This window comes from Neovison vison, chromosome 7, assembly GCF_020171115.1.
Source record: "Neovison vison isolate M4711 chromosome 7, ASM_NN_V1, whole genome shotgun sequence".
Classification (NCBI taxonomy): Eukaryota; Metazoa; Chordata; class Mammalia; order Carnivora; family Mustelidae; genus Neogale; species Neogale vison.
In genome coordinates, this window is record NC_058097.1 from 114260662 (window position 1) to 114284420 (window position 23759).

Below are 23759 nucleotides of genomic sequence, written 5' to 3' on the forward strand. Positions count from 1 at the left end.
GTTGTCCGCATCTCTGCCACCAGACCTCTGCCCCTGTCTGCCCGGTGTCAACGGGTTTTACAACACTGCTTACCGGCTTCATGCTTGATTCCAGGGCGGGGAACGGCCAAGCCCATTATCTGGGCCCCGTTCTGTTTGGTGGAGCTGGTGTGCCGCTTCTCTGACTTTGCACAGGGGACCTGAGTGCCGCTAGGAGCAGGGTGGTATTCGGGCTGAAACCAATTTTCGCAGACACATTCCTATTTTATGTTCTATTTTTATTCTCCAGCTGAATGCTTCCTGTCTAGCCCTGCCTAGGTCACCCTTGAGTTCATATCCAAAGACCTCACAGTATCTTTTTTTTTTTTTTTAAGATTTTATTTATTTGACAGAGATCACAAGTAGGCAGAGAGGCAGGCAGAGAGAGAGAGGGAGAAGCAGGCTTCCCGCTGAGCAAGGAGCTGGATGTGGGTCTCATCCCAGGACCCTGAGATCATGACCTGAGCCAAAAGCAGAGGCTTAACCGACTGAGCCACCCAGGCACCCCAACACAGTATCTTATTTCTATAGGTGGAAACACCCTGGAAATCTTCAGGCTGGAAGCCAGAATTCTGGGCTCCCTCCCTGCTGCCTGGCTGCTGGCCTCCAGAAGGGATAGCAGGAACGGCTGCAAGATTGACCCCAGTCTCGGTGCGAGGAGGGAGTGGTGGGGTCCTGTCTGGCTCAAGGCACAGCCTGGATTCGGAATGGGACAGGAAGGCCCTGTGGGGCTTGAGAGAGATGTTTGGGCCAACACCGTGACTCCCTGAAAAACCTCCTGTGTTCCGAGGGTGCCCCCGCGCTCAGATCAGTGTCATGGGGGACCACCAGGTATCGCGTCGGTACTGGTCCCCCGGGCCCTCAGTTTCCCGGTGGGTGTTAGGAGCCACTCCTCAGGACAGAGGCTGCAGGGACAGCGGCGCGCAGACGTAAGGTCGTGGAGAGCGGACTAGCCTGGGCTCGCGGCTTTCGGTACCCAGGCGGGAAGTGAGCAGAAAGTGCAAAGCGGGAGGAGCCCCAAGAAGCTCCGAGGGCCGCCAGCTGGGAGGCCGAGCGCGAGAAAATGCAGGTGCCGGAGGTTGGCGGTCGGCTCGCGCCGGGCGGACCCCGAGGGCCTTCAGGTGCAAGGGGGCGGGGGCTCCGGGCGTCTGGCCGCCGAGCCGGGGCGGGCCGGGCCGCGGGGCATTTAAACCCGGCCGACTGCCAGCGAGGGCCACGCGCCCGGCCCCGCGCCCTCCTTCGGCCACATTCTCCGCCTCGGATCCCGGACCGGCACGATGCGGTCTTCCTTGGCTCCGGGTGTCTGGTTCCTGCGCACCTTCTCCAGGGACAGCTGGTGAGCCGGGCTCGGGGAGGGAGGCGCGCCGGGTCCCGGAGCAGCTCCCCGCCGGCCCCGGAGCGCCGGGGGGGCAGGAAGCGCCGGCGGCCGTGCGGGGACCGGCGGAGGACAGCCGGGGCACAGCCCGCCTCGCACACCCCACCGAACCTGGGCTTGCGTGCGGGGCCACAGAGGCCAGGGGCTGATGGAACTGCTGATCCAGGGGCCGCAGGAGTTGCTGAGTGGCCCTTTTGCTCTCTCCTACTCCTTGGGTAATACAGAGGCCAGAACTCAGTGTCCTGGAACCTCACACTGGGCGGGGTGGGGTGGCGAGGGACAGACCTCTGAGATCAGAGCCGGACCTGCTCCTCCGCTGAACCATCACCCCCGCCCAAGGAGTGCCCTGGCTTCTGCAGTAGCCTCCCTCCTGACCTCTCGGGGCTGTGCGGTGGGGTGGGGGGCTTCCAGCTCCCTCCCCATCAGAGGCCACACACTAGAGCAGTCTGCTTGGTCTGCACAGTGTTTTGGGGGCATTGTGTTAGTTGCCATCATTTACAAATTGTAAAATTTAACATAAATAGCCAAACCCCTGGCTTCTCTTGAGAAACCGTGTAGCAACACCAGGCCTGTATTCCCAAATTATATGACTAGGGGTTGAGGATCTCTTTTGGATAGGGTGGGTGCTCTTAAGACGACCAACTTACTGGTTTTAAGACAGAAAATCCTACATACCCAACCCTCTCCCCTGAGGGAGGCTGGGATGGTTGATCACAGTGCTTGGCCAAGTGGCGACCGTCCTCACTGGTGACAGCCCTCAGTCACTTGCATCCGTTTCCATTACTTCTTTGATCCTTCTGGAGCTTAGGACTGTTAAAATATTTTTCATAAAAAGTTGAAATCATGGCTCTGATGGGTTACAAAAATGAACATGTGCTAAAGATTTTATTTGACTTATAATGAGAGCAGCAGAACATGTCCAGGAAGAGGGGAAGAGGGGACTGTTGTTTAATGGGTACAGAATTTCAGCTTGGGAAGCTTGGTGGGGATGGTTGCAGGGCAATGGAAAGGCACTTCAGGCCCCTGACCTGTACCCTTCACAATGGTAGAATTTATGTGATGTGTATCTTACCACAATTTAAAAAGAATCTGAAGAACTTGTCCATTTGTAAATCAGGAATATTGAGACCAAACTGACTTTTCCGCAGGTTGGGAGAAAAAACTATGAATAGGAGACTGTCCTTTCATTCACACAGTTTGTATGACTTAACAGTCACCTGCTGCTTCAAAGCATTATAAAATAGCCCAAAGTCAAGGAAAGGCTAGAATCTGATAACTGGAGGGGTGTCCTCTAGACAATGCAGTTTCCCAGGGAAACTTTTTTTTTTCTTCTCAAAAGTCTCCCCTACTTTGATCAAAAATACAAAGATGATTCTTGATCACAAAATAAGGCTGGTCTCATTAGATTTGATCTGATTTTATATATATATATATATATATAGGAACAGCAAGAGTGTTCATCTACAATATGGGCCTTGTTAAGTTGCTTTGCTGAAAGTTTTCATAAGAAATCTTAGACTGGACTTTTAAAAGCCTTTATTTATTTATTATTCTTTATTATTTACTTAGAGTTTAGGAAGACAAAACACTGCTTTTCACACTAGGTTTTACCTGCTGTACCTCTAAATTGGGCAAATTCTTCTCTTCTCAAAGTCCCCCAAATACCCTGCGTGTCCTGGGCCTGCCAGGGAATGACCTTCCTTATTTGCCTGTAAGGGAGCACAATAAGCCAGGTTTCTTGGGAGGGTTTTATTAGTATTGGCTCCACATAGTCAATATTAGTTCCTTAAAAGGGGCTGGCTATATTTGATTAAATGATCATCACTGTCAACTATGACATTCCACGTAAGGCCTTGGTTATATAATCAATTTTTCTAATTACATCCGTGTTTAAAAAAAAAAAAAAAAAGGCAGGGCGCCTGGGTGGCTTAGTGGGGTTAGCATCTGACTCTTGATCTCCGCTCAGGTCTTGGTCTCCCATCCTATGAGTTGGAGCTCCACACTGGGCATGTAGCCTTCTTAAAAAACACCAACAAAAGGTCAATTTCTTATTGAATGTTTGCTAATAACCATATTGCTATGAAAAGCAGGAATCCTCAACAAAAGTTTCTGAATTTGGGAGGGGGGGCGGTCTGGTAGGGAGAATAAGAAATGTGCAAGTGTTCTGTTGTAGTTTACAAAAACAGAGTCTATTGAATTGTTTTGGGTTATATACTGCTGAAGAAGAACTAGAAGGGCTTCCTCATATTTCCAGAAAATCGAACATTGCAACATCAACAATATTCTAAACATAACGACAGCCGTCCCTCACCAGTTCACTTGGGCCTCTGTGATTCTTATTCCATTGAATCTTGGGTTAGCAATCACCTAAGCCTGTCTGCTTCTTCCCTGGAGTTCTGGAAGTCCTGCCTCAATCTGCCTATATGTTCTTTCAAGACGTGTAAGCAATGCCGTGAGAGACCTATACCCCAAGACTGAGTGTCTGGGACAGTGCTTTTCCGAGATAGTTCTCGATTGGTAAAGATGCAACTTTTGGCCTACAGCTGATTGCAGAGACTTTAGGAAGCATCAGAATGAAACAACGGCCTATAGGTGACAGAAACCTAAAGGGGTGTGAATTAACGTACTAGGATCGTTTTCAGAAGTGAACAACCTGATGAGAATTTGTGACCAGAATAATGTGGCTAACCAGGAAATATTCCTGAGATACGCAAAACAAAATCCAGCCAATTAAAAATCTAGTGTCTAAAAACACAGTAAGGTAAATTCAAAGAAGATGGTGAACATTTCATTTTTACTTATAAAAACGAATGAATACAATTTGTAAGGAGGAAAAAGATCTTGAGATATTTAAAAATCCTGAGATTGAATTTATATAATATCCCAAGGACATACCAAGAATATCAACTCAGGAGACTCTGTCAGTCTGGAGTAAGGCCTACACATCTGTATTTTATTTATATAAGTAAGCTCTACACCTGGTGTGGGGCTCAAACTCACAACCCCCAGATCAGAAGTCCCACTGTCTTCCTACTGAGGCAGCCAAGTGCCCCTACGCCTCTATTTTCATAGAACTCCATAGGAAATTCTGATGTCCATCCCGAGTTGAAAACCACTGACCTAGAAGATGTTCGATTCAAATTAAAGAAGTAAGGTTGCAACCCAGGTAGCATTTTAAATCAGAACCAAAATCGTGACTGGTCGCCTTGTAATATTACTGTTAGACAGGGCTGCCAGGCCACGGATACATGGTGGCAGATCTTGGACCCGGAGGGCACTGAGAAATGTGGACAAACTGCTCATGTAGCCTACCATTTGTGAACTGTTAATATAAATAATAACATTTTGCCCTTAAAAATGTAACCTAGTCGAGGCTGAATGTCTCTTCTGATTTCACAACTATTTCCATGCAGTTGGTCAATAGCAACATATCAAATAAAACTAATTATTTGCAGCCCTTCTCTTTTTATTTTTTTAAAGAGTTTATTTATTTATTTATTTGACAGACAGAGATCACAAGTAGGCAGAGAGGGGTGGGGTGGGGGGGCTGGCAAGCAGGCCCCCTGCTGAAGGCTCGATCCCAGGACCTTGGGATCATGACCTGAGCCGAAGGCAGAGGCTTTACCCCACTGAGTCACCCAGGTGCCCCAGCCCCTCTCTTTTTATAAAAAGTGAAAAAGCAAACTTTCCAGAGGCTCTCTTGGGGGTCTCATTCATAGTTTTAAGTATGAAAGGTGTCCAGAAAGTTTAATTTTATTTTGCATTTAGGACTTGATTTTGGAAAAGCAAAACATCAAAAGTTGTTAGGACATTTGAGTGCTCATCGTGAGTGCCTAAGAAACTTCTTGTCTGCCCATTTGAAAGTGATGATAATACAATAAAAAATAAACTTAGAAGGTAACATTGTAAAGAAACTGAACTGTATCCTAAAAATCTTTGTTTTACAAAGTATAGAAAATTATTCTGTAGGACACTGGATGTTTGCCATCTAGGCAGATTCCCGAGGAGGTTAAAAAAAAATTTTTTTTTTACATCCTCTCTTTAAAAGCAGACCAATAACCAACATTCAAGGAAATTTTGGCACTTTAGCAGAGAAAATCAGATTCTACTTTTGCATTGGCGTATTTGATACTAAAGGAACCACGGCCTCTTTTTGAAAATAATACAAATAAAACAAAAACTGAGCCAGATTTGGACAAAACTTTAACATAATTATTTATTTTCAGACTCCTTATTTGCATGTACTATCATCCAAAGGAAATCACATCCTCTTTTCACAAACGTCTACAAATGTATCCCTTCAGGTTTTGTCCTTTATTGTCCTCTTTCTTATTTTGGAATGACCAGTCATTTTACTTTAGGATAAAACTTTTCTTTTTGTCTTTTTAAAAAACAAAACAAAAACAGAAAAACCCGCCATGTCTTATCGCCGTGTGTGCCGGTTGTACATGTCTGCCGCTATTATTCCTAATGGAGTTTCATCCATATGTATTAGTTATACCATTTAGCCAGAGTAACTTCTGTTTTAGAGGAAATGGGGTTGGGGAGGGTAGGTGATTATCAACAGCCTGTCCCACACCAGCGTTTTAGAAGAACTCATGAATACACCTAACACAGCTTTCTACAACCACACGTCATTCAAAGTATGACTCTAGCTATGTACTGTGTTGGCCAACATCTCCCAGAGTTAAGCCAGATCTGGACTGAAATCCTTTCACCACGGTATGCTTCGTGCAGTTGCCTTCTCTAAGCCTCAGTTTCTACAGGATAAACCTGATACGAGAACATTCTTAACTTCCCGTGGCGGGTGAAGGGCCCTGAGTAAGTGTCCTTGTCCTTCTTTCCTGCTGGGTGTAGGGCTGGACTCCTATCACACACTAAGCATTAATGTGGTGCCTACTGTAGGCACATTATTATTTTTATTACTTTATTATTTTTATTATCTTGAGCTCTGGGGCTTGTAGTAATGATTAAGACCTGGGCCTACCTTCCTGAAACTAAGGATCAAAGTCTTCTCAGACTTACTACCTCCCCATGTCCCCAAAGAGGGCGTTGAAGCAGAAGCGAAGAAAGTAGGTCTAGCTAGACCTTCCTCGACTAGGACACCAGAGGCCGGAGTCACCGTGAGCTTTGGATCCCTCGTCTGTCGAGCGGGCAGGAGCGAAGCCCGCCTCATAGGACCGTGCGTTACGTGAGGCACCGTGTGTGAAGAACTTAGACCAGGCCCAGGCTCACGCGAACCACTGACGGACCCTTAATTACTGATTCTCTTTTTCCTCACTTTTTCGACTACTCTGTGCCAGACAGTGTTGATTTGTAGCTCACTGCAAGGCGACGAGTTGTTTCCCCGCCTCACCTATGGGTGTCACGAGGCCCAGAGAAGCTCTGCAGCTTGTCCGACCCCCGTAGTTAGTACATGACCCAGCCGGAATTTGCACCCAGATTAGTCCTTCTCCCAGACCCGGGGTCCTTCTGCTCTCCTCCTGCTGAGATTGTGGCAGGGGACATGTCCCAGGGCCGGCTGGCCTCACACAGATCACTCCATCCCTTTGAGGTTGTAGGGCCTCGTCTATAACGCGGAAATGACCATGTAACTACACCACAGGGTTCTGGTGAAAGTGAAAAGATGAGGAAATCACACGGCCCAGGGCCTGGGGTCTGGGAGCCCGGGGCCTGGCTCACGGTCCGTCCTTGGTCACCGCTAAGTGCTCGTGCATGTCTGTGGACGGAGGGAAGGATCCAACCTCAGCAGGAGGAGAAGGTGGCCTTGACCCAGGGGATCTGGAGGTGTCCTGAGCAGAGGCCACAGAGCCGGCAACGGCACGGAAGGGAAGACAGCCGGTCTGCTCGGGACTGACCCCCATGTAGCTACAACTGGATGGGGGCAGAGGAGCACAGAGGGAGTGGCTCCCAGAGGCCTGCCTGAGGGAGACAGGCAGCTCGAACTGTGGGAGCAGAAGTCGGAGCCACAGAGGTTTCCTTCCAGGGAGATGTTAGTCCTGCCCCTCCTCCTCTGTGTCAGGCTGGGGCCGGTAGAGTCCTCCCAGCCCTGGGCCTGGCCGGTGCCCCGCCTTCAGGCCCCGCGTCTGCGTGGGCATGTCTGGGGGCAGCTGGGAACATGGGCCTCTGGCCAGAGATGACTGCAGCGGCGCTCATGGGGCTGGGCCCATTTCCTGGGGCCCCGTGAGGGAGAAGCACTCAGGACAAGGAGAAGAGGAGCCCGTGGGAGGCGGGACTGGCTGGATGAGCAGGAATGGGGGGAGGAAGGCTTTGGGCAGGCAGGAGGGCAGGAGCTGTGAACTCCCACATCACTGTTTGTTCCCCACACCCTGATCTTCCCCGGTGAGCTGGAAAGGCCAAGGCTGCCAGCTGGCCTCCGCTGCAACAGACGGCTCCCCTTCTAGAGTTTACGGAGGGCTCTCGTGGCCAGATCCTAGGCCCACCCCCCAGGGGACACAGAAGCCCTTCGAATACATCCCCAGACCCTGCTGTATGCCGGAGCCTTCCTCACCCCCCAACATCTCAATCCTCTGACACTCTTGCGTGCGGGACTCAATCACCTTACTTAAAGAATTTCAAACTGAGGCTTAGACAGTTCAACTCACTCAAGGCCACAGTCAGCAGCGGGACTCCGTCTCTTTTGGTCTAAGTCTGGTGATCTTTTCCCTGTTCTGCCGGGACCCCGATCTGGGCCCCCGTTGCTGCCTGAGTAGCATTGTCTTGCCTCACTTTCCTGGTAACTGCAAAGAAGGGCTTGGTAAGGGCCACAGAAAGCGGGCCTCAAAATGAGCTGTGGCCGTGAAGGGTTGCTCTGGAAAGGACTGGAGATCCAGATGGAGAAACTGGGGGACACACTATTATCCCTGCCTCCACCGCACGGTCAGAGCTGGTCACACAGCATGACCCTGTGGTCTCCCCTCCCCTGTCACTCGTGATCGCTGCCCTCTCCCCAGCTGCCTTCTGCTTCCTCTTCCCCTCTGCCGTTTCCTCTTTCCCGTCTTGCAGAGCAGACTCATACCTCCCTTGGCTTTGGGAAGAGGATCTGACTTAGGGCCCGTGGACGGGTCTGGCATGATCGATGTGGTTGGTCAAGGCCTTATTTCTTCCATTCAAATTGTGCCAACTGAATGCTGAGGTCGGACTGAAGCCATCCGAAAGTAACGACAAGATGAAGGACAGACATCGGGGGCAGAGTCTCTGAGGGTTCCTGAGATGGTGTGTATGTAGGGGGGCCAAGCAGCTGCTCTCCTCTTGGCTCCGGGCTCATGCCTCGGACCCCTGACACTTCACGCTCTAGGCAGCTAGAAACACTCGAGGGGAAGTCCATCATCTTGCCTTGCTAGGCGGGACCCTGACTCTGCCATCCCCAGGACATTTTCATCTGTGCTATTTGCATAATGTCAACCACCTCTTCCAACTCTCACGCCCTTCCAGATGTTTCCAGCTGCCTAGACAACACATCACGCTGGAGCTGAAGCCATGTCTGTCTGTTCACGGTCTCAGGCTTCCCTCATTGAGTCTCCTTGTGCAAGCTTTCTGCTTTCCTAAAAGTGATCATGATCTTATCTGCTCATTTATCCTGCGAAGTCCTGGGCTTCTTATGGCCACCTGCCAGTCTCTCCCTTTGCTGGAAAGGATCTCGGGACCAAGCTCTGAATCAAGCTGATATCTCTGAGCGAGCTCTTGAGTCCCAGCTGGAGGAAGGGTGACAAGGAGTGGATTCCTTTGGCTGACTTTCTGCCCCCAGAGGGCTTTGGGCCCGTCCAGCCGTGACCTGCCCCTGTCCCACCCTGTATGCTGAAGGCCTGGCTCTGGGCTCAGCCTCTATCCTTTTCAGATCTGTGGAGTCCCAGAACAGGGACATCCAAAGACAGGCCACCAAGTCCCATTTCCTCAGGGCAAGTGCTAAGCTCACCAGCAGCCACAACCAGCCTGTCACCTGGCTACCTGAGCAGCCCTAGCCATCCACTAGCAGCCCCTGGTTGAGGCACGGGGGCATAGAGGGTGGCTGTTGAGAGAGCTGAAGTCCTCACTGGCCTTACGGGGTAGGGGGTTGTGATTGGAATGTGACTGGAAAGCAAGGAAGCAGGTACTAGGGTTGGCTACTGGGGAAAGGGTGCTTTTTTCCATCACCTCCTAAGACCAACATCCCTCTCCTCTGCTGTTTCTTGTTGTTCCAGGTTGTTGTACTAGTGGTAGTAACAGGTCCTGTGGGGTTTTTATTTGTTTTTAATCCATTGCTGCTTTGGGACACATCGATCCTTGTCCTTACCTCAGAAGTCCCCGTGCCGAGTCTGGACTGTCCACTAACAGTTAAGAGATAGCTACTTCGTCTCACTATCTAATTTGGTTACTGAGTAACCAGTGCTGGGTTGGGGGAGGCTAGGACTCTAAGAAGTGCCACTTCCTGCTAACAAAGATTTAGGGGGTCGGTCACGGAGCAGGTGGCCTCACTTGGAACCGTCTGGGGGCCTCACTGTGCCTGGCCTGTCAGCCCAGCCTGGCCCAGGACCTGGGCTGCCATCCCTCCCCTCACAGCCCCCCAGGGCCCACTGCTCCCTTCCGGGGGCCTCTTGGTTCCGAAGAAAGGGCTGGTAAGAAGGGAAGTGAAACCTGTGGTTCTGCACGCCCCGGAGCCCCTCAGCTATCTTTCCTGTGAGAGGCTCTGAATCTGGCAGCCTTTGGTTGGCTTAGCTCAGCCCTCCGCCTGATCAGTGACCCCAGTCCCCTTTGAATGGTGGCACCTTGGACTTTTTCTCGGAATAGCAGCCAAAGTGGAATGGAATGGAAAAAGGACTGTGGAATCGGAAGTGGACTGTCGGACAGGAGGCCTGGCTCCAAGGGCGCTCTGCCCAGCTAGCCGCGGGCCTCTGCGCTCCTCCCCGCGCCTCTCTGCAGTCCAGGGAGGAAGTCCCAGAGGGCACTGATGCCAGGCCTGACATCACGGCACGCCTGAGGGCCTCCTGCCCCACCCCCCACAACCCCCTAGATTCATGACTCTTCTGCTTTCTTGGGTGTTAGCTTTTCTCCTGGAAGTTGAGGTCAGAGCAGAGGGAAAGGGCAGGCCGGGCTCCTGGAAGAGGGCAGGGCTGGAATCTACAGGTCTGGATACTAGTGTGGGCCCCTCCTGACCCTCCTTATCTGCTCCCCAGGGAGCATCTGGGCAGGCCGCAGCAGGCCAGAATCTCCACGCCATCCCACTGCGGGCTCAGAGGTGAAGCCGGGTGGGGGAGGGGAGTGTGTGTGGGAAGAGCAGGGGGAGCTGGGAACTGTGCTAGGCCTCCGGGCGGCTCTGACCAGCTCCCGGGAGGGCTTCCGGGCCAACACCAGGCTCTGTGGCTGACAAGGGTCTTCCTCACTGCTGGGCCTGTCATGGGAGAACAGTCAGAGCTGGGAGCCTCAGTGGGGCCTCAGGGATCTGTCAGACACAGAGGAAATCTGATTTGTCTCCACAGTCAGTGTAGCTAGCAGCCATGCTAGGCTCGGCTGAGCCCCGGGAGGGGTGGGAGTGGGGGCTTAAAGATGGTCCAACAGGGACCTGGGGACTAGGGGGAGAGTCCTATTGTGTTCACCTGTCTTTGAGATAGACAGGCTTGGTGCTCTCACCCACGTGCCACTGCTGAAAAGATGGGGAAAAGATGGAAGGACTTGTGTTCGGTTCCCCAGTACACCAGAGGCAGCCTGCAAAGCACTTAGCTTCTCCCCCACCCAGTGCTTCCCAGACAGGGCACTGGACCGGTTGTCTGCGGGGCCATTGCTTCCTCCCAGCCATTCCTCTTTGAGAAAGGCCAGCTGGACACTCTCCCTCTTCAAATCCCCTCAGAGAATGTCCCCAAATTCTACAAGCCTCTGAACTAGGAGGCATGGGCCATATGCCTGTGGCTGGGACCTAGAAAACATGGCTGCCGCTAAGCTTTCTGATGTTGGTCACTGTGACAGTCCCTCAGAGTGACCCCACATTCCCTGGAGAACTCAAGTCCCTGGAGAACCTCTGTGACCCACCCATGTGTCCCTGGGAACTGGTGCAGGGGGCCCTGTTTGTTGTAGAGGAGCATACAATCCAGACCAGATAGTTGGAACTTCGTTCTCAACAGCATGGAGGGCGGCTGGAAAATGTTAAGCCTGGTAATGGGTGGGTGTGTGAGTGTGTGTGACTTGGTTCTCTTGAGAAAATGCACCATGAGGTTGTGGAGAGAGGGGAGTCAGAGAACCCGGGTAGGAAGCTCAAGTCCGGGGTAAAGGAAGAAGGGGCCTGAGAGCCAACCTAAATCCAGGCTCTTCTGAAATTGGGGGGAAGTGAGTTTGGGGTTTGAAGGCAGTTCCCTAAAGAGGGCAAAGTATCCTACCCCTTAGGTTCACAGAGCTGAGGATGGAAAGTTCTCCAGGGGCTCTCCTCCCCTTGTCCATTCTTCTCCATGAGATCTCGAAAAACCAAGGCTCTGGATCTTTCCTAACGCCTGCCCCTTCCTCCTGGCTTGTGGGCCCTTCTCAAGGTCTGTTTTCCATGTACGTGCTGGCTGCTGACTCGGCTCAACTGATGCTCTCCTGGGGAAGCAAACATTGACTCAGGAGGATGTCGAGGCCCTTCCCCCAGACCACCCAAAGAAGGGCAGGGCCCAGACGTGGGGTGCACACTTGAGGGGTGCCTGGCTGAACTGTTCTTTCCATCCCAGGCCGGTCCTTGGGATGAGAAGTGGGGGAAGGAGAGGGCGCATGTGATGTGTGAGCCACAGATGGAAAGAATGAGCCCAAGAATGAGCCTTCTGTCCCGTGGGACGGACCAGACTGGGCCTGGGAAGAGGATGTGGATTCTGGCCCCTGCTTCTCCACTGTTGCTACATTTCAAGAGGTGTCTGGGCTCTGCTCTTCCTGGGCTGCAGCCACTGCTAGGCCTGCTGTGTTCAAGGTTTAAGAGGAGTCGTGAGCTCACTTTAGAGACGAGCCATGGCGGCCTCCCGCCTGCTCCCACCATTAAAACCATTGCTGGTATTTTTTAAAAACAATTCTACTTGGTTGCTCCCCTGTCTCAGCAGTGCACACACAGGGGCTTCCTGACCTTAGTGAGGTCACAGGACAAGAGAGGTGATGGGAGATGACAGAAGCGGTCTGGGGGAGAGGGGTGCATAATTTGTGTGGTCTAGGGGGCTGGGCCAGCTCTACTGGAAGGCCACAGGAGTTGGGACCAGAGAGATTGGGCTCTCTCCGGGCATCTGTTCCCACCCTCCCCTTGGCCTCTGTCCCAAGGAACTTGTGTCCGGTTGGACCCTGAATTAGAGCGTTGGCCGTGGGGAGGCCCTGGGGTTGCCAGAGCTGGTCGCGTGGGACACTGCTCCTGATCCGAGACCGACCTCCCACTAACCCAGGTGCCCGCCTCTCCCTGCAGGTTCCGAGGCTTCATCCTGGTGCTGACCTTCTTCATCTACACCTGTTACCACATGTCCAGGAAGCCCATCAGTGTTGTCAAGGTGAGGCTGGCCTGGCGGTGAGTAAGAATGCAGGAGATGCTGGGCTCCCGCAGAAATCAACTCTAGTAGAATGGTCTGAATCTTATTCCCTAACTGGAGTCACGGAGATGAACGGCCTTCACATGGCCAACCCTCACTTTTAGTAGTTGTTCTTCTCAGGGAACTTTCCCTAGGTGCTCCTTTGGACAGCAGTGTTAACGGGCTGTGGCGGGAACGGGAGGGCAGGGACCGCAGGCTGTATGGGCTCTGCTCAGACTCACCTTGCCCTTCACGGAGGGTCTGACGCAGCCCCTTGCCCCTGTGGTGGGTTCCTGCAGGAGGAGCTGCCACAGGAAGGCTCACGGAGTCCACAGTGCCGGCTGCGGTGCTGGTGTGGTTGGGGAGGGAGATGGTTTGCTCGGCTCTGGGCCGAGCGGGCTCTGATGTCGGGAGGTGAGCCCCGACCTGTGCACCCGACCTGTGCACCCGACCTGTGCACCCTCTCGCCTCTTCAGAGCCGTCTGCACCAGAACTGCTCGGAGCTGATCAATCCCATGAACGACAGCCACAGTCTCAATGACACAACGTGGTGTGACTGGGCTCCATTCGGTAGGAACGGGGCACATTGCTCTTGCCGCAGGAAGAGGTTGTCTGGGGCCAGAAAGGGTTTCCTGCAGGGGCCGCCAAGCACCAGCTCTCTGCCTCTCCCCTCTGTTTCCAGATAAGAACAACTACAAGGAGTTACTGGGGGCCGTGGACAATGCCTTCCTTGTGGCTTACGCCATCGGCATGTTCATCAGGTAGGGGATGGGCCAAGCCTGCGACTGTCTCACAGTGGGGAGCCCCAGAGCTGAGGGCTCCCCTAGGTGGACGGGAGGCAAAGACATGGGCCCACACCACCAGTGCCTGGCCATTCTCCTTTCCTTCCCACGGTCACCCGGCCGACTCCTTCACCTGGCAGGCTTCTGTAGCTGCTTCTCCTAGAAAGTGTTTCCTCTGAGGTTACTCTCACAGATGACAGTGGCGGTGGGATGGTTGGAATATGGGTTTTTTTTTTTTTTCCTGAACTGGGATCCTTCGTGGGTGGCCGTGGACATGGACATGGCTAGGAAAACTGCCAGCCTCTCCTAGGCCTAAATTAGCCCAGCAAGCATGGCTTTGACGTAGTGAGCCTGCTGTCTGTTGCCAAGAACCAAATGGGAAGAACGCCGGGTACTGCCTTCCAGTGGCTCACAGCCTAACAGAGGGGCCTGCTTCACAGCTGGCTCCAAACCAGTGTGGTGGTTTGGTGACCAAGGATGGTGGTGCCAACACTCACTTGGAGGAGGGGCACAGGCCACGGGACTGAGAGGGGCAGGAGGAGGGAGAGTTCAGTCGTAGAGTGCTGAGCTGCACATGTTTGGGGGGCAACCAAGTGAAGATGTCCGGAAGGCATCTGGGTGTGACCCCACAGTGGGAGAGGTCAGGATAGAGGCTACCCAGTTGGAGCCATAAAGTTGATACAAGGGACTGTGCCCTGGGGAAAGTCTGTGAGAAGGAGTGGTCAGCAAAGGGCAGAGGGTTGAGGAGGCCAAGGGGAGAACAAACATTTCAAGGAGCGTGTTCAGCAGTGGCAACTGAGGCAGCAAAGTCCAGTGACTGGAGACTCAAGGGCCTCCCTGGCAGAGGGCAGGCTGCACAGAGGTGGTCGGTGGCCACCTGGGCCAGAGGCAGCTCGGGGGTGCCGGGAGGAGGCAGCTGGTGATTAACCACAGATCCAACTCTCTTCTCCAGTGGAATTTTTGGGGAGCGGCTCCCCCTCCGTTACTACCTTTCAGCTGGAATGTTGCTCAGCGGCCTTTTTACCTCGCTCTTCGGCCTCGGATATTTCTGGAACATCCATGTGCTCTGGTACTTTGTGCTTGTCCAGGTACGAGCCCCCGTCTTGCACTCAGACCTCTGCTCCATCGTGGGGAGGGTTGTGGAGGCCGCTAGTGTGGTTGGTTGGGGTTGTTGGGGGCTGGGGAGGGCCCCACAGCCCAGGAGGGGGCAGAGGGAGCCTGCAGCATGGCCCAGGCCTGTCCCACTCATCTCCAGTCTCCCTGCAGATCTGCAACGGACTTGTCCAGACCACAGGCTGGCCCTCTGTGGTGACCTGCGTTGGCAACTGGTTCGGAAAGGGAAAGTGAGTGTGCAGAGGGAGGAGGAGCGGGAGGTGGGCAGGGAGGGCTGTGGGGAGTGAGGAGGTCTCTCATGGCCCTTAGTATAATTTCAGGGTGAAAGGTTAGAAACTTGGGTCTGTCTTGCTGACTTTCACATTTAGTTCAATGTTTTAGTGGCTGAAAAGCATTACTGATTTTTCTCATGGATAAGGTTTTTAGTCCACAGAACAGGCCACCCTTGTTACACTTTTTCCTCATAATTGACTAATTTCCATTTTGCATGAAGACAAAAATGAAACCTATAAAGCATTATTATTATTATTATTATTATTATTTTGTACTTGAACTGGTTTTTGCGGGGGCGGGGGGGAAGAAGTTGCTTTTGCGTGGGGTTTCTCCAGCTCAGCCCTACGAGACATTTGGGGCTGGTCGCTCTTTGCCGTGGGGCGACCTTACACATGGCAGGATGTTTAGCAGCATCTACCCACTAGATGCCAGAAGCATACCCGGAGCTGGGACAGTTAAAAACGCCCAGACACTGCCTGTGTCTCCTGGAGGTGGGGTGGCCTTGGTTGAGGACCCAGATTTGGAGTAACAGCCCCAGGACAAGAGGGCAGAGAGGAGTGGGGGCCGGAAGTGCTCGGGGTGGGGGGAGCTCCATCTGGAAGGTCTGTGTGAGCTGGCTCCAGTCGCTGGATGAGGGGAGTAGGACCCCCGGCCTTGGCTGTCCCTTGCTTGGCACTTGGCAAGCCCTCCCCAGCTCCCCCCATGCTGTCTTTGGGCCTGGAGGCTTGGAGGCTGGAGGCAGCCAGCTTTTTGCACTTGGCCAGGGCGGGGGTGATGAACCCTGTGCTTCTGTTTTGACTTTCTTTTACTCTTCTCCCCTGTCTTTCCTGGTCCTGCCTCCCTCTCCTCCAGGCGGGGGCTCATCATGGGCATCTGGAACTCACACACATCCGTGGGTAACATCCTGGGCTCCCTGATCGCTGGCGTCTGGGTGAATGAGCACTGGGGCCTGTCCTTCGTGGTGCCGGGCATCATCACCGCTGCCATGGGTGTCCTCACCTTCCTCTTTCTCATCGAATGTGAGTGGCCCCCACCCTCCCTACGGGGCTCAGAACTGAGCCTCCTCCTTCTCGTTCAGCTGGCCCTGGGGGTGGACTACTGGTGTATGTGTGGCCAGGGACTAGCCGCCTCTCTGGGCTTCAGTCTTTTTTCCTTTTTACTTGTAAAAGAAGACGAAGAGGGAGACGAACAGCCTTTACTTGCTATTGGTTCAGGGCCGGGGGACTACGCAGTTGGCCTGTGGTTGCCTGGCAAGTGCTGGCTCTGACGTGTGAGCGGGGGGAGTGGAGGTGATGGGACCCTCATCACTTGCTGTCCTCTTCCCCATTCTCTGATGGCCTTGGGAGATAGCTCAGCCCGCCCTTGTGGCCACTTGGTAGCCACAGAATGGGGGCCCACAAGGCCCTTAGTGACACAGTGGCATTAGGGGAGCCAGGCCTGGAAGGTGCCTCCCGAGCCCGGGTTCCAGGCTCCCTCTTGCTGGGAAGTAGACTGGCCATTAACTTGGCGGCTGGGGGCGGGGCCTGCTGGGAAGCTTCTTAGAAGGTTGGGTTTTTCTTTCAGACCCAGAAGATGTGGACTGCGCGGCTCCCCAGCACCACGCTAGTGTGAGCCTCTCCGCCCGTGACTCCATCCACGGGGGCAGGTCCCAGAGAGGACTGGGGGTGGTAGGGGCATGTGCGCCCACAGTTAGCTCACAGGCTCAGTGGCAGGACCTTAGGGTGGCTCCATGACAGCCTGATGGGGCCTGGTGCGACATTTGTTCAGTCGCCAAGGGGGGCGCGGACCTCCTCCAGCTTGGGAGCCTCTGCCTGCCGCTTGGGTTGTCCCCCCAGCCGGCGGGCAGTGGCCTCTGGCTGTGCTCCCAGCCAGGGCTCTTCTCTGTTCAGGATGGGCTGGAAGAGAACCCAGACAGCCCCGAGGACCTGGGGAATGGCCCCTGCACCAACAAGGAGAGCAGCCTGGAGAGCGCAGGCAGGTGCTCCAAGGAGCCAAGGGCAGAGCCTGCGGCCATCAGCTTCCTGGGGGCGCTCCGCATCCCGGTGAGAAGTTCGCGGCCTGGAGCTCTCTGGATGTCCCCGGTGGGGGTCGGGAGATGGGGGGTTTGGGGGGCTCTAGGCTCTGTGTGAGGTGTGAGGGTGCGGAGCCAGCTCGGGGAGGGTAACACAGGAGGGTGGCCCTCACACAACAAGACTGGACATGTGCTTTGTGCAGTAGTTCAGAAGGAGGGAGGCGGCGGCTGAGTTCCTCCTGGGGCTACCCCTGGCTCGGGGCACCTGTCATGCCTTTCCGACACCCTCTGTCATGCTCTGCAGGGTGTGGTGGAGTTCTCCTTGTGTCTGCTCTTTGCCAAGCTGGTCAGCTACACCTTCCTCTACTGGCTGCCTCTCTACATCTTCAACGTGGGTGAGGACAAGGGGCAGAAGGGCCGGAGGGCTCTCTGAGGAGGCACGTGATACACGGGATTCCAGAACACCATTGGGATGTCCGTGCACCCTCTCCTAGGGAAAAGGGAGACTTTTAAAATTTATTTTTCCTTTGGAAGTTAGACCTCATACATTACCTCAGAGAGCCTGATTCCAGACACCTTTCTTCCTGAGGACCAGAGTTGGGGGTTCAGAACTCAGAGATGTGTTCTGTCATCCTTCCTGACTTCCTCTCCAGCCTTGTGTGGAGGAGAACCCACCTCCATCCAGCTGGCTTGGCTCACAGATGAGAGGGGCTGGATGGTTCGGGGACAGGTCTGCCTTTGAATGCCACCCCTCCCACACACACACACACAGGAAGAGGGCCTGGTGAGCTACCCCTCTGCCTAAAGCCTGAGGTGAGCACCGCTCTCCTCTCCCCAAGGGCTGCCGGGAACCTCCCAGGACTGACATCTGGTGCCTGGGTCAGCGGCACTGCCCTCCTTCGGGGCCCACTCTAGCCCGTCCCTGCCCTCGGAGCTCTGCCATGGCCCAGGCCCTCTGCCCCTCAGCTATGCTGCTCCCTCCAAGCCCTGGCGGAGGACCCCAAAGGCTGCTTTGCAAGTGCTGTACTTGCTCTGAATAGGATGCCCTGGGGATTATGCACGGCCAAATCCCAGCCCTTGATTTGACCAACAGCCTGGTCATCGGGCCTCTCTCAAAGATAAGAGGGAGCGGCGCCCCAGGGCAGCTCGTGGCTTTGTAGCCTTGGTGCCAGCTTCAGAGTAGGAGTCAACCTTGAGACTTAGGCTACAATTCCAGCTTCAGGATCTTGCTCTTTCTAATCCAAGGACAAGACCTGGGACCTGAGGTCCCCATTTGCCTGTGAGTCTCCTTCCTGGCTCTGTGTATTAGCAGATATGGATATGGAGCCTCCTGGTGGAGGCTGGCCAGGAGCTCAGGAGCAGAGCACAACTAGTGCCGGTGAGACCAGCGGTGTCCCCTCCTCCCCCTGGGCCAAGGTGGCCTCGTCTGACAGCGTTCTCCTGGGCCAGACCCCAGTGCTTTCAAGGGAAGGCTTTTCTGGGAGGTCAGAGCCAGCCTGCAAGGGGAGAAAAAGTACAGGATGAGGTGTAGGGGGAGACTGCTGCAAATTTACTTGGGACTCTGGCCAACCACTTCCCATGGGTCCTCACTCCTTCCTCTGAAACCGGAGGCAATGGGACTGGGTCAAGTGCTCTGTAGGGCTTTTTCTGGCCATGGCACTCCAGGACGCCTGTTCCGAGCCCAGCTCTGACCATATATTTGTGTTTTCCACAGCTCACTTTAGCGCCAAACAGGCTGGGGACCTGTCGACCCTCTTCGATGTTGGTGGCATCATGGGTGAGGCCCTGCCCTATTCTGCCCTGGGCAGTTCCCCTATTCCCCCTTTGTTTTGTGGGGGTGCAGAAGGACGGGACAGGTCCAATGTGATGTGAACTAGGCAGGTGGCATCAGAGAAAAAAGGGCTCCCACCCAGCTGGGGAGACCTCAGAAAGTTGACCCTTGTGTTTGATCTTCCCATAAAAGCAGTGGGTACGGGGAGGGCTTCAGAGGGAGAAGTTCTACTGGTTCTGGACGCCCACGCCCAGGCTAGTACTGGGTGGAGCAATGGGACGAAGCGATGGGGCAAGGCTTGGGGTGCCACATTAGTGGGCGGCTGTGGTCCCACTGGGAGCAGCTGGGTGCCAGTTGGTCTGTATTCTAGGCGGCATCATGGCAGGGCTCATCTCCGACCACACCAACGGCAGGGCCACCACCTGCTGTGTCATGCTGATCTTGGCTGCCCCCATGGTGCGTATAACCTCAAGAGTAGAGCGGCATGTGCTCACGTGTACCTGTGCGGGCTGTTGCAATGTGTGTGCACCTGGGCGTGGATGCACACGCCTGTCTCTCTGCATGTATGCACGTCCGTGTGCACGCCGGGGGAGGAGAAGCTGGGGGCGGCACAGACTCCGAGATTCAGACTGAGGACTTTGGAAAGGGGTTAACAAGGATTTGGCCTTGGTGGAGAAGAAGGAGGCCAGCAGCTGAACTTCCTAACTCAGGAAAGAATAGGAAATTCAGGTTGGGTGTGAAAGAAGCCTTTTTGAGAAACAGGAAACAACAGATTTCTACATCTTAGACCCTCCACCCCAGGAAACCATTAAAGACCAAGAGTTCTGGAGTAAGGTGGACCTCTGGGGTTCCCTGGGAGCAGAGGGTGTGTCAGACTCCCAGTCTAACCCACACAGCCCATGGGGAGGCCTGGGTGTGACCCTGCCTCTCCCTTTTCCTCTCTCAGATGTTCCTGTATAACAACATTGGTCAGAACGGGATTACCAACTCTATAGGTGAGGGGGTGGCTGCAAGTCGAGCCAGCGCAGAAGAAGAGCATTGCCTTGGGGGCCCCAGGAAGCCACTTGGGGGCATTGGTGGGAGGCACAGGGAAGTGGAGGCTCTTGGCCAGACACCTGGGGGTTTCACCTGCTTTGGGGATGGGCCGGGAGGAGGCCTCTCATCCCTAACGAGCTGTCTCCGTCACTGCCTCAGTAATGCTGATCATTTGTGGGGCCCTGGTCAATGGTCCTTATGCACTCATCACCACTGCCGTTTCCGCTGACCTGGTAAGCAGGCTGCCTCCCTGGGGCGGGGGAGGACTCTGGGAGCTTGGTCAGGGCCTGGACACATCTCCAGGTCCAATATCCCACATTCCCACGCCCTCCCTGGTGCACAGAGATGCTGGTGTAGGAGAGCCTTAAAGTCCTCCAGAGTCTGCCATCACTAGCCCCCCTTCCTCTCAACTCCAAGCCCCAGTTGCTGCCTTGCCCCAGGTTAGCCCTATCCTGGTCCTGGTGCTGCCTCTCTAGTTGGCCTCTCCATGCTTCTCTCTCTCCTCAGGGAACTCACGAGAGCCTGAAGGGCAATGCAAAGGCACTCTCCACTGTCACGGCCATCATCGACGGCACTGGGTCCATAGGTCTGTGACTCTAGTTTTTGGTCCTTGGCAGCTGAGCCCTGAGGCTTGTGTTGAGCACACTTCTTGGAATGCAGCTCTCGGGTGGGCAGGCTGCTTAGGGCCCCTTGTCGGGTGCCCCTCTCTGATGTTGTGTTCTGTGCAGGTGCGGCTCTGGGGCCTCTGCTGGCTGGACTGATTTCCCCCACAGGCTGGAACAACGTCTTCTACATGCTCATCTCTGCCGATGTTCTGGCCTGCTTGGTACGAGATCTTGGGGGTACACAGATGGGTATTGGTGGGGTTGACTCTCCTGTCTTGCCAGGCTGGAATCCTGGAGGTCCAAAGCGTTGACCATGAGGGGCTCTGAAAGCAGCTCTCGACACTCAGAACCCCTTTCCTTCCATGGGTGACCCCCTGCCACATGAAACTGTGTGCCACCACCTTCCTTCCTGCCAGCCCCCCCCAGTCACCTAGCACTGGGGACTAACCATGTGGTCAAGGCTAATGTCGCCCTCCCCCTCCCTCTATGCCTCTGACCCCCCCACAGCTCCTCTGCCGGTTGGTGTACAAAGAAATCCTTGCCTGGAAGTCATCTTTGAACAGAGACAGAGGGTGAGTCCCCAGATAGCTGTAGACTTCTTAGGGGAGTGAAAGCCCGTGTTCACTTCTCCGCACCCAGCCTGAGCCTACCTGTGGCCCGGACTGGGGCTGGACCCTGGAGGTGCTCCACGCCCCGCCCCTCCACCGTGCTAATGTGTCCTCTGTTGTCCCCATGTGTCTCCGTAGCTCTAATTTGGCCCTAACCCACCCGCGGTAGTATTTTCCTCAAGTCCCATGACTTTTGTGAGTATTGTCTTCAAGTCGGTGGCTGTCGTGCCCTTCGAGTGGGGCCTGCATGCAAATCCTTTCTCCTCCAGTGTGATTTTTTTCCCAACTTTCTCTTGTTTCTTGGGGGCCAGCTCTGGAGACTCTCCACCCGAGCTGAGCATGGTGCTTGGAAGTGTTTCCTGAGCAGCCCAAACTGCCACAGGGGTTGGCAGACTCTTCTCCTCCGGGCGAGTGGTAGGGCTTTTTCCTGTACCCCTAGGACAGAGACGAGATCCAGGGAAATTGTTTTTGCTCTGAACTCTGAGCCGTACATGCCTCTTAGAATTCAGAAGCCAGGATATCTGGCCCCTCGGCCTGGGGTGTACAGAAAAAAGCAACAACCAATCAAAGTCTCTGGGATAAAATTCCGATCAAGCCTCGGTGGCTGGCCTGGTGTGCTCTCTGTCCATTGCCCTGTGGTGGTGGGTGTGGAGGCCGCATGGACAGGGCAGTGCCAGGGCAGAGCCAGCAAAAGGCTAGGCCGTGTGCTGGTGCTGAGGGGAATGTTCCCTCTGGCCTTTCTGGCTCTCTGCTACTGAGCAGGAGGTTCTGGCTAATGAGGAGCCGGCCGGAGTGTGGACCTAGTCCTGGATGGTAAACGTGTGTCAACAACTCCCGGGGGATCAACGGTGACCAGCACAGTAGCCAGGGAAACTCTTCCCCTGGAGGATGGCATCTTTCAGGTTCAAGGGTAGAAGAACCCAGAGCAGGAGGCATAGCAGAGTATCTATCCCGCCTGCCCTAGAGGAGGGAGCAGGGCAACTTGTCCCCTCCCCTCACCTGCCTTCTTGGGCCTGGCCTAAGGGGAGATTCGAAGGTTAAGAAAAATAGCAGGAAACGGGGAGGGGGTGGGGATATATTTAGTCAGCATCTGCTCCCTGCCTGGAGTTGAGTCTGCCTTCAGATGCAGCTGCTTACCTGTTAGGCACTGTGAGACATCAGTTCTGTCATTTAAAGAAGAGAGAACAGAGGCTCAGGACAGGGAATGTGACTGAGGCCTTCAGCTGAGCCTCAATTTGAACCCAGGTGTGTGGGGGCTTGCTTTCCTCTGTACTCTTGCCACCCGGAGCTGGGCAGGCTCTGAGGAAGGCTGGTGCAGGGGGAGTGGAGGAACTTGCTAGGGCAGGGGGACCACTGGGCCTAGAACCGGAAATCCCTGGACAGTCCCGACTTCTCAGCTCACTCGCATTGATAAGACCATGGGCATGGCCTTTGTGCCCCCACATCCTTCTGTGTATAATTGGGTGTGCTCAAACCTAAGCCACAACCACTCGATCAGAGGCTGAGACGGGATGGGATCTGGGATCCCGCTTTGTCAAACTGTCAGGTGTGGCACCAACATTGCAAGGCTTTCATTATCAAGCTTACTTGCTAATTTGCCACTGAAGGGGAGGAAGGGAGCCCTAATGACAGAACAGGGATGAGAGGCAATTATTAAGGGACCCTATAAACCTGCCTTCCCTGTACTCCTGGGAGTACAGGAGCTTACAAACCTGTCTGTGTCTTACTTTCTCTTCCCTTGCCTCTCACCCCTCCTGTAGGTATAAAGAGATATGAAGCCCTGATTCGAAGAGAAGCACGGAGGGCCCCAGCTGATTCCCAAAGTGCTCTCCCCCGACCTCCGCGCAGGGACAAGACAATGGAACCCACCACAGACGGGCTGATGGGCCTCTGAGGGGCTGGGAGGTTCTCCGAGGGAAGGGGCCTGCCAGCAGGAGGACTCACAGCCCTGAGCTCCAGAAGCTGCAAAGCAGAAGGGTTGGGGATCAGAGCTGAGTGGTGTCTCCAGCTTGGTAAGGGAAGGATATGCTCTGACTCTTGCTTGTTCAGATTCCAAGACAGGAGGCAGGGGGTGGACATGGGCCAAGGCCTGGCAATGGTGTGTCTCTCCTTCCTGTGTGGAAAGTGAGCCTCGGTGCTCAGCCTATACCTGTCCGTGGATTTCTGACCCTATTTGAGAGCCACCGAGCCTCGCTTCCTTCCTTTGTCCATAAGCCAGCTTTCTCGTGTATTTCCCATGTTGGAACCTCTTCTACCCTGCATTTGATCCTGACTCCTGACCCGAGTCGATTAAAGTGTTATCACTGTATTCTGTGGGACCAGGACCAGGGAGAGGCAAAGGAGGTGCCGAGGGGACAGACGTTAGGGAGGCATCACTCTTGAGCCTGGGGCTGGGCTTCCCTGGCCCCAGTCTCATCCCAGCCCTGCGTGTCCCCAGGGGAAGAGCACATCAGAACAGTGCAGGGAAGGGGGGGCAGGCCTGACTAAAGCCACAGGGGCCAGTGACCACCAAGCGCTCACCGCACATGAGCCCTGCTCTGGGAACAGAGTAGATGGTGGGCACGGAAGACGGACTTCCGCCCGAGCACAGGCCCCAGGATGACGAGACTAGCAAGAAGGAAGCTGCCTGGCTCATTCAGGCCACTGTCCCATGGGCAGTGGCCCGATATCTCTGCGGCCTGCCTC

General features: G+C 54.5%; 1 protein-coding gene across 4 annotated transcripts; it reads left to right on the forward strand.

Moving 5' to 3' along the window:
- The first annotated feature begins 1224 nt into the window (after positions 1 to 1224).
- Positions 1225 to 23382, forward strand: SLC37A2 (solute carrier family 37 member 2). 4 transcript variants are annotated; one of them, XM_044258133.1, is made up of 19 exons: positions 1225 to 1354; positions 12777 to 12858; positions 13353 to 13446; positions 13559 to 13637; positions 14611 to 14746; positions 14925 to 15001; positions 15897 to 16063; positions 16608 to 16651; positions 16934 to 17086; positions 17360 to 17450; positions 18770 to 18832; positions 19197 to 19282; positions 19773 to 19821; positions 20021 to 20094; positions 20369 to 20447; positions 20590 to 20687; positions 20974 to 21038; positions 21213 to 21269; positions 22835 to 23382. In XM_044258133.1, the coding sequence occupies exons 1-18, from the start codon at positions 1296 to 1298 to the stop codon at positions 21241 to 21243; spliced, it is 1527 nt and encodes a 508-aa protein (XP_044114068.1). In that variant the 5' UTR covers positions 1225 to 1295; the 3' UTR covers positions 21244 to 21269; positions 22835 to 23382. The 4 variants fall into 4 exon arrangements, with proteins under 4 accessions (XP_044114068.1, XP_044114069.1, XP_044114070.1 ...); XM_044258136.1 differs by lacking the exon at positions 1225 to 1354 and adding an exon at positions 8539 to 8608; XM_044258134.1 differs by lacking the exon at positions 21213 to 21269.
- Positions 23383 to 23759: the final 377 nt, after the last annotated feature.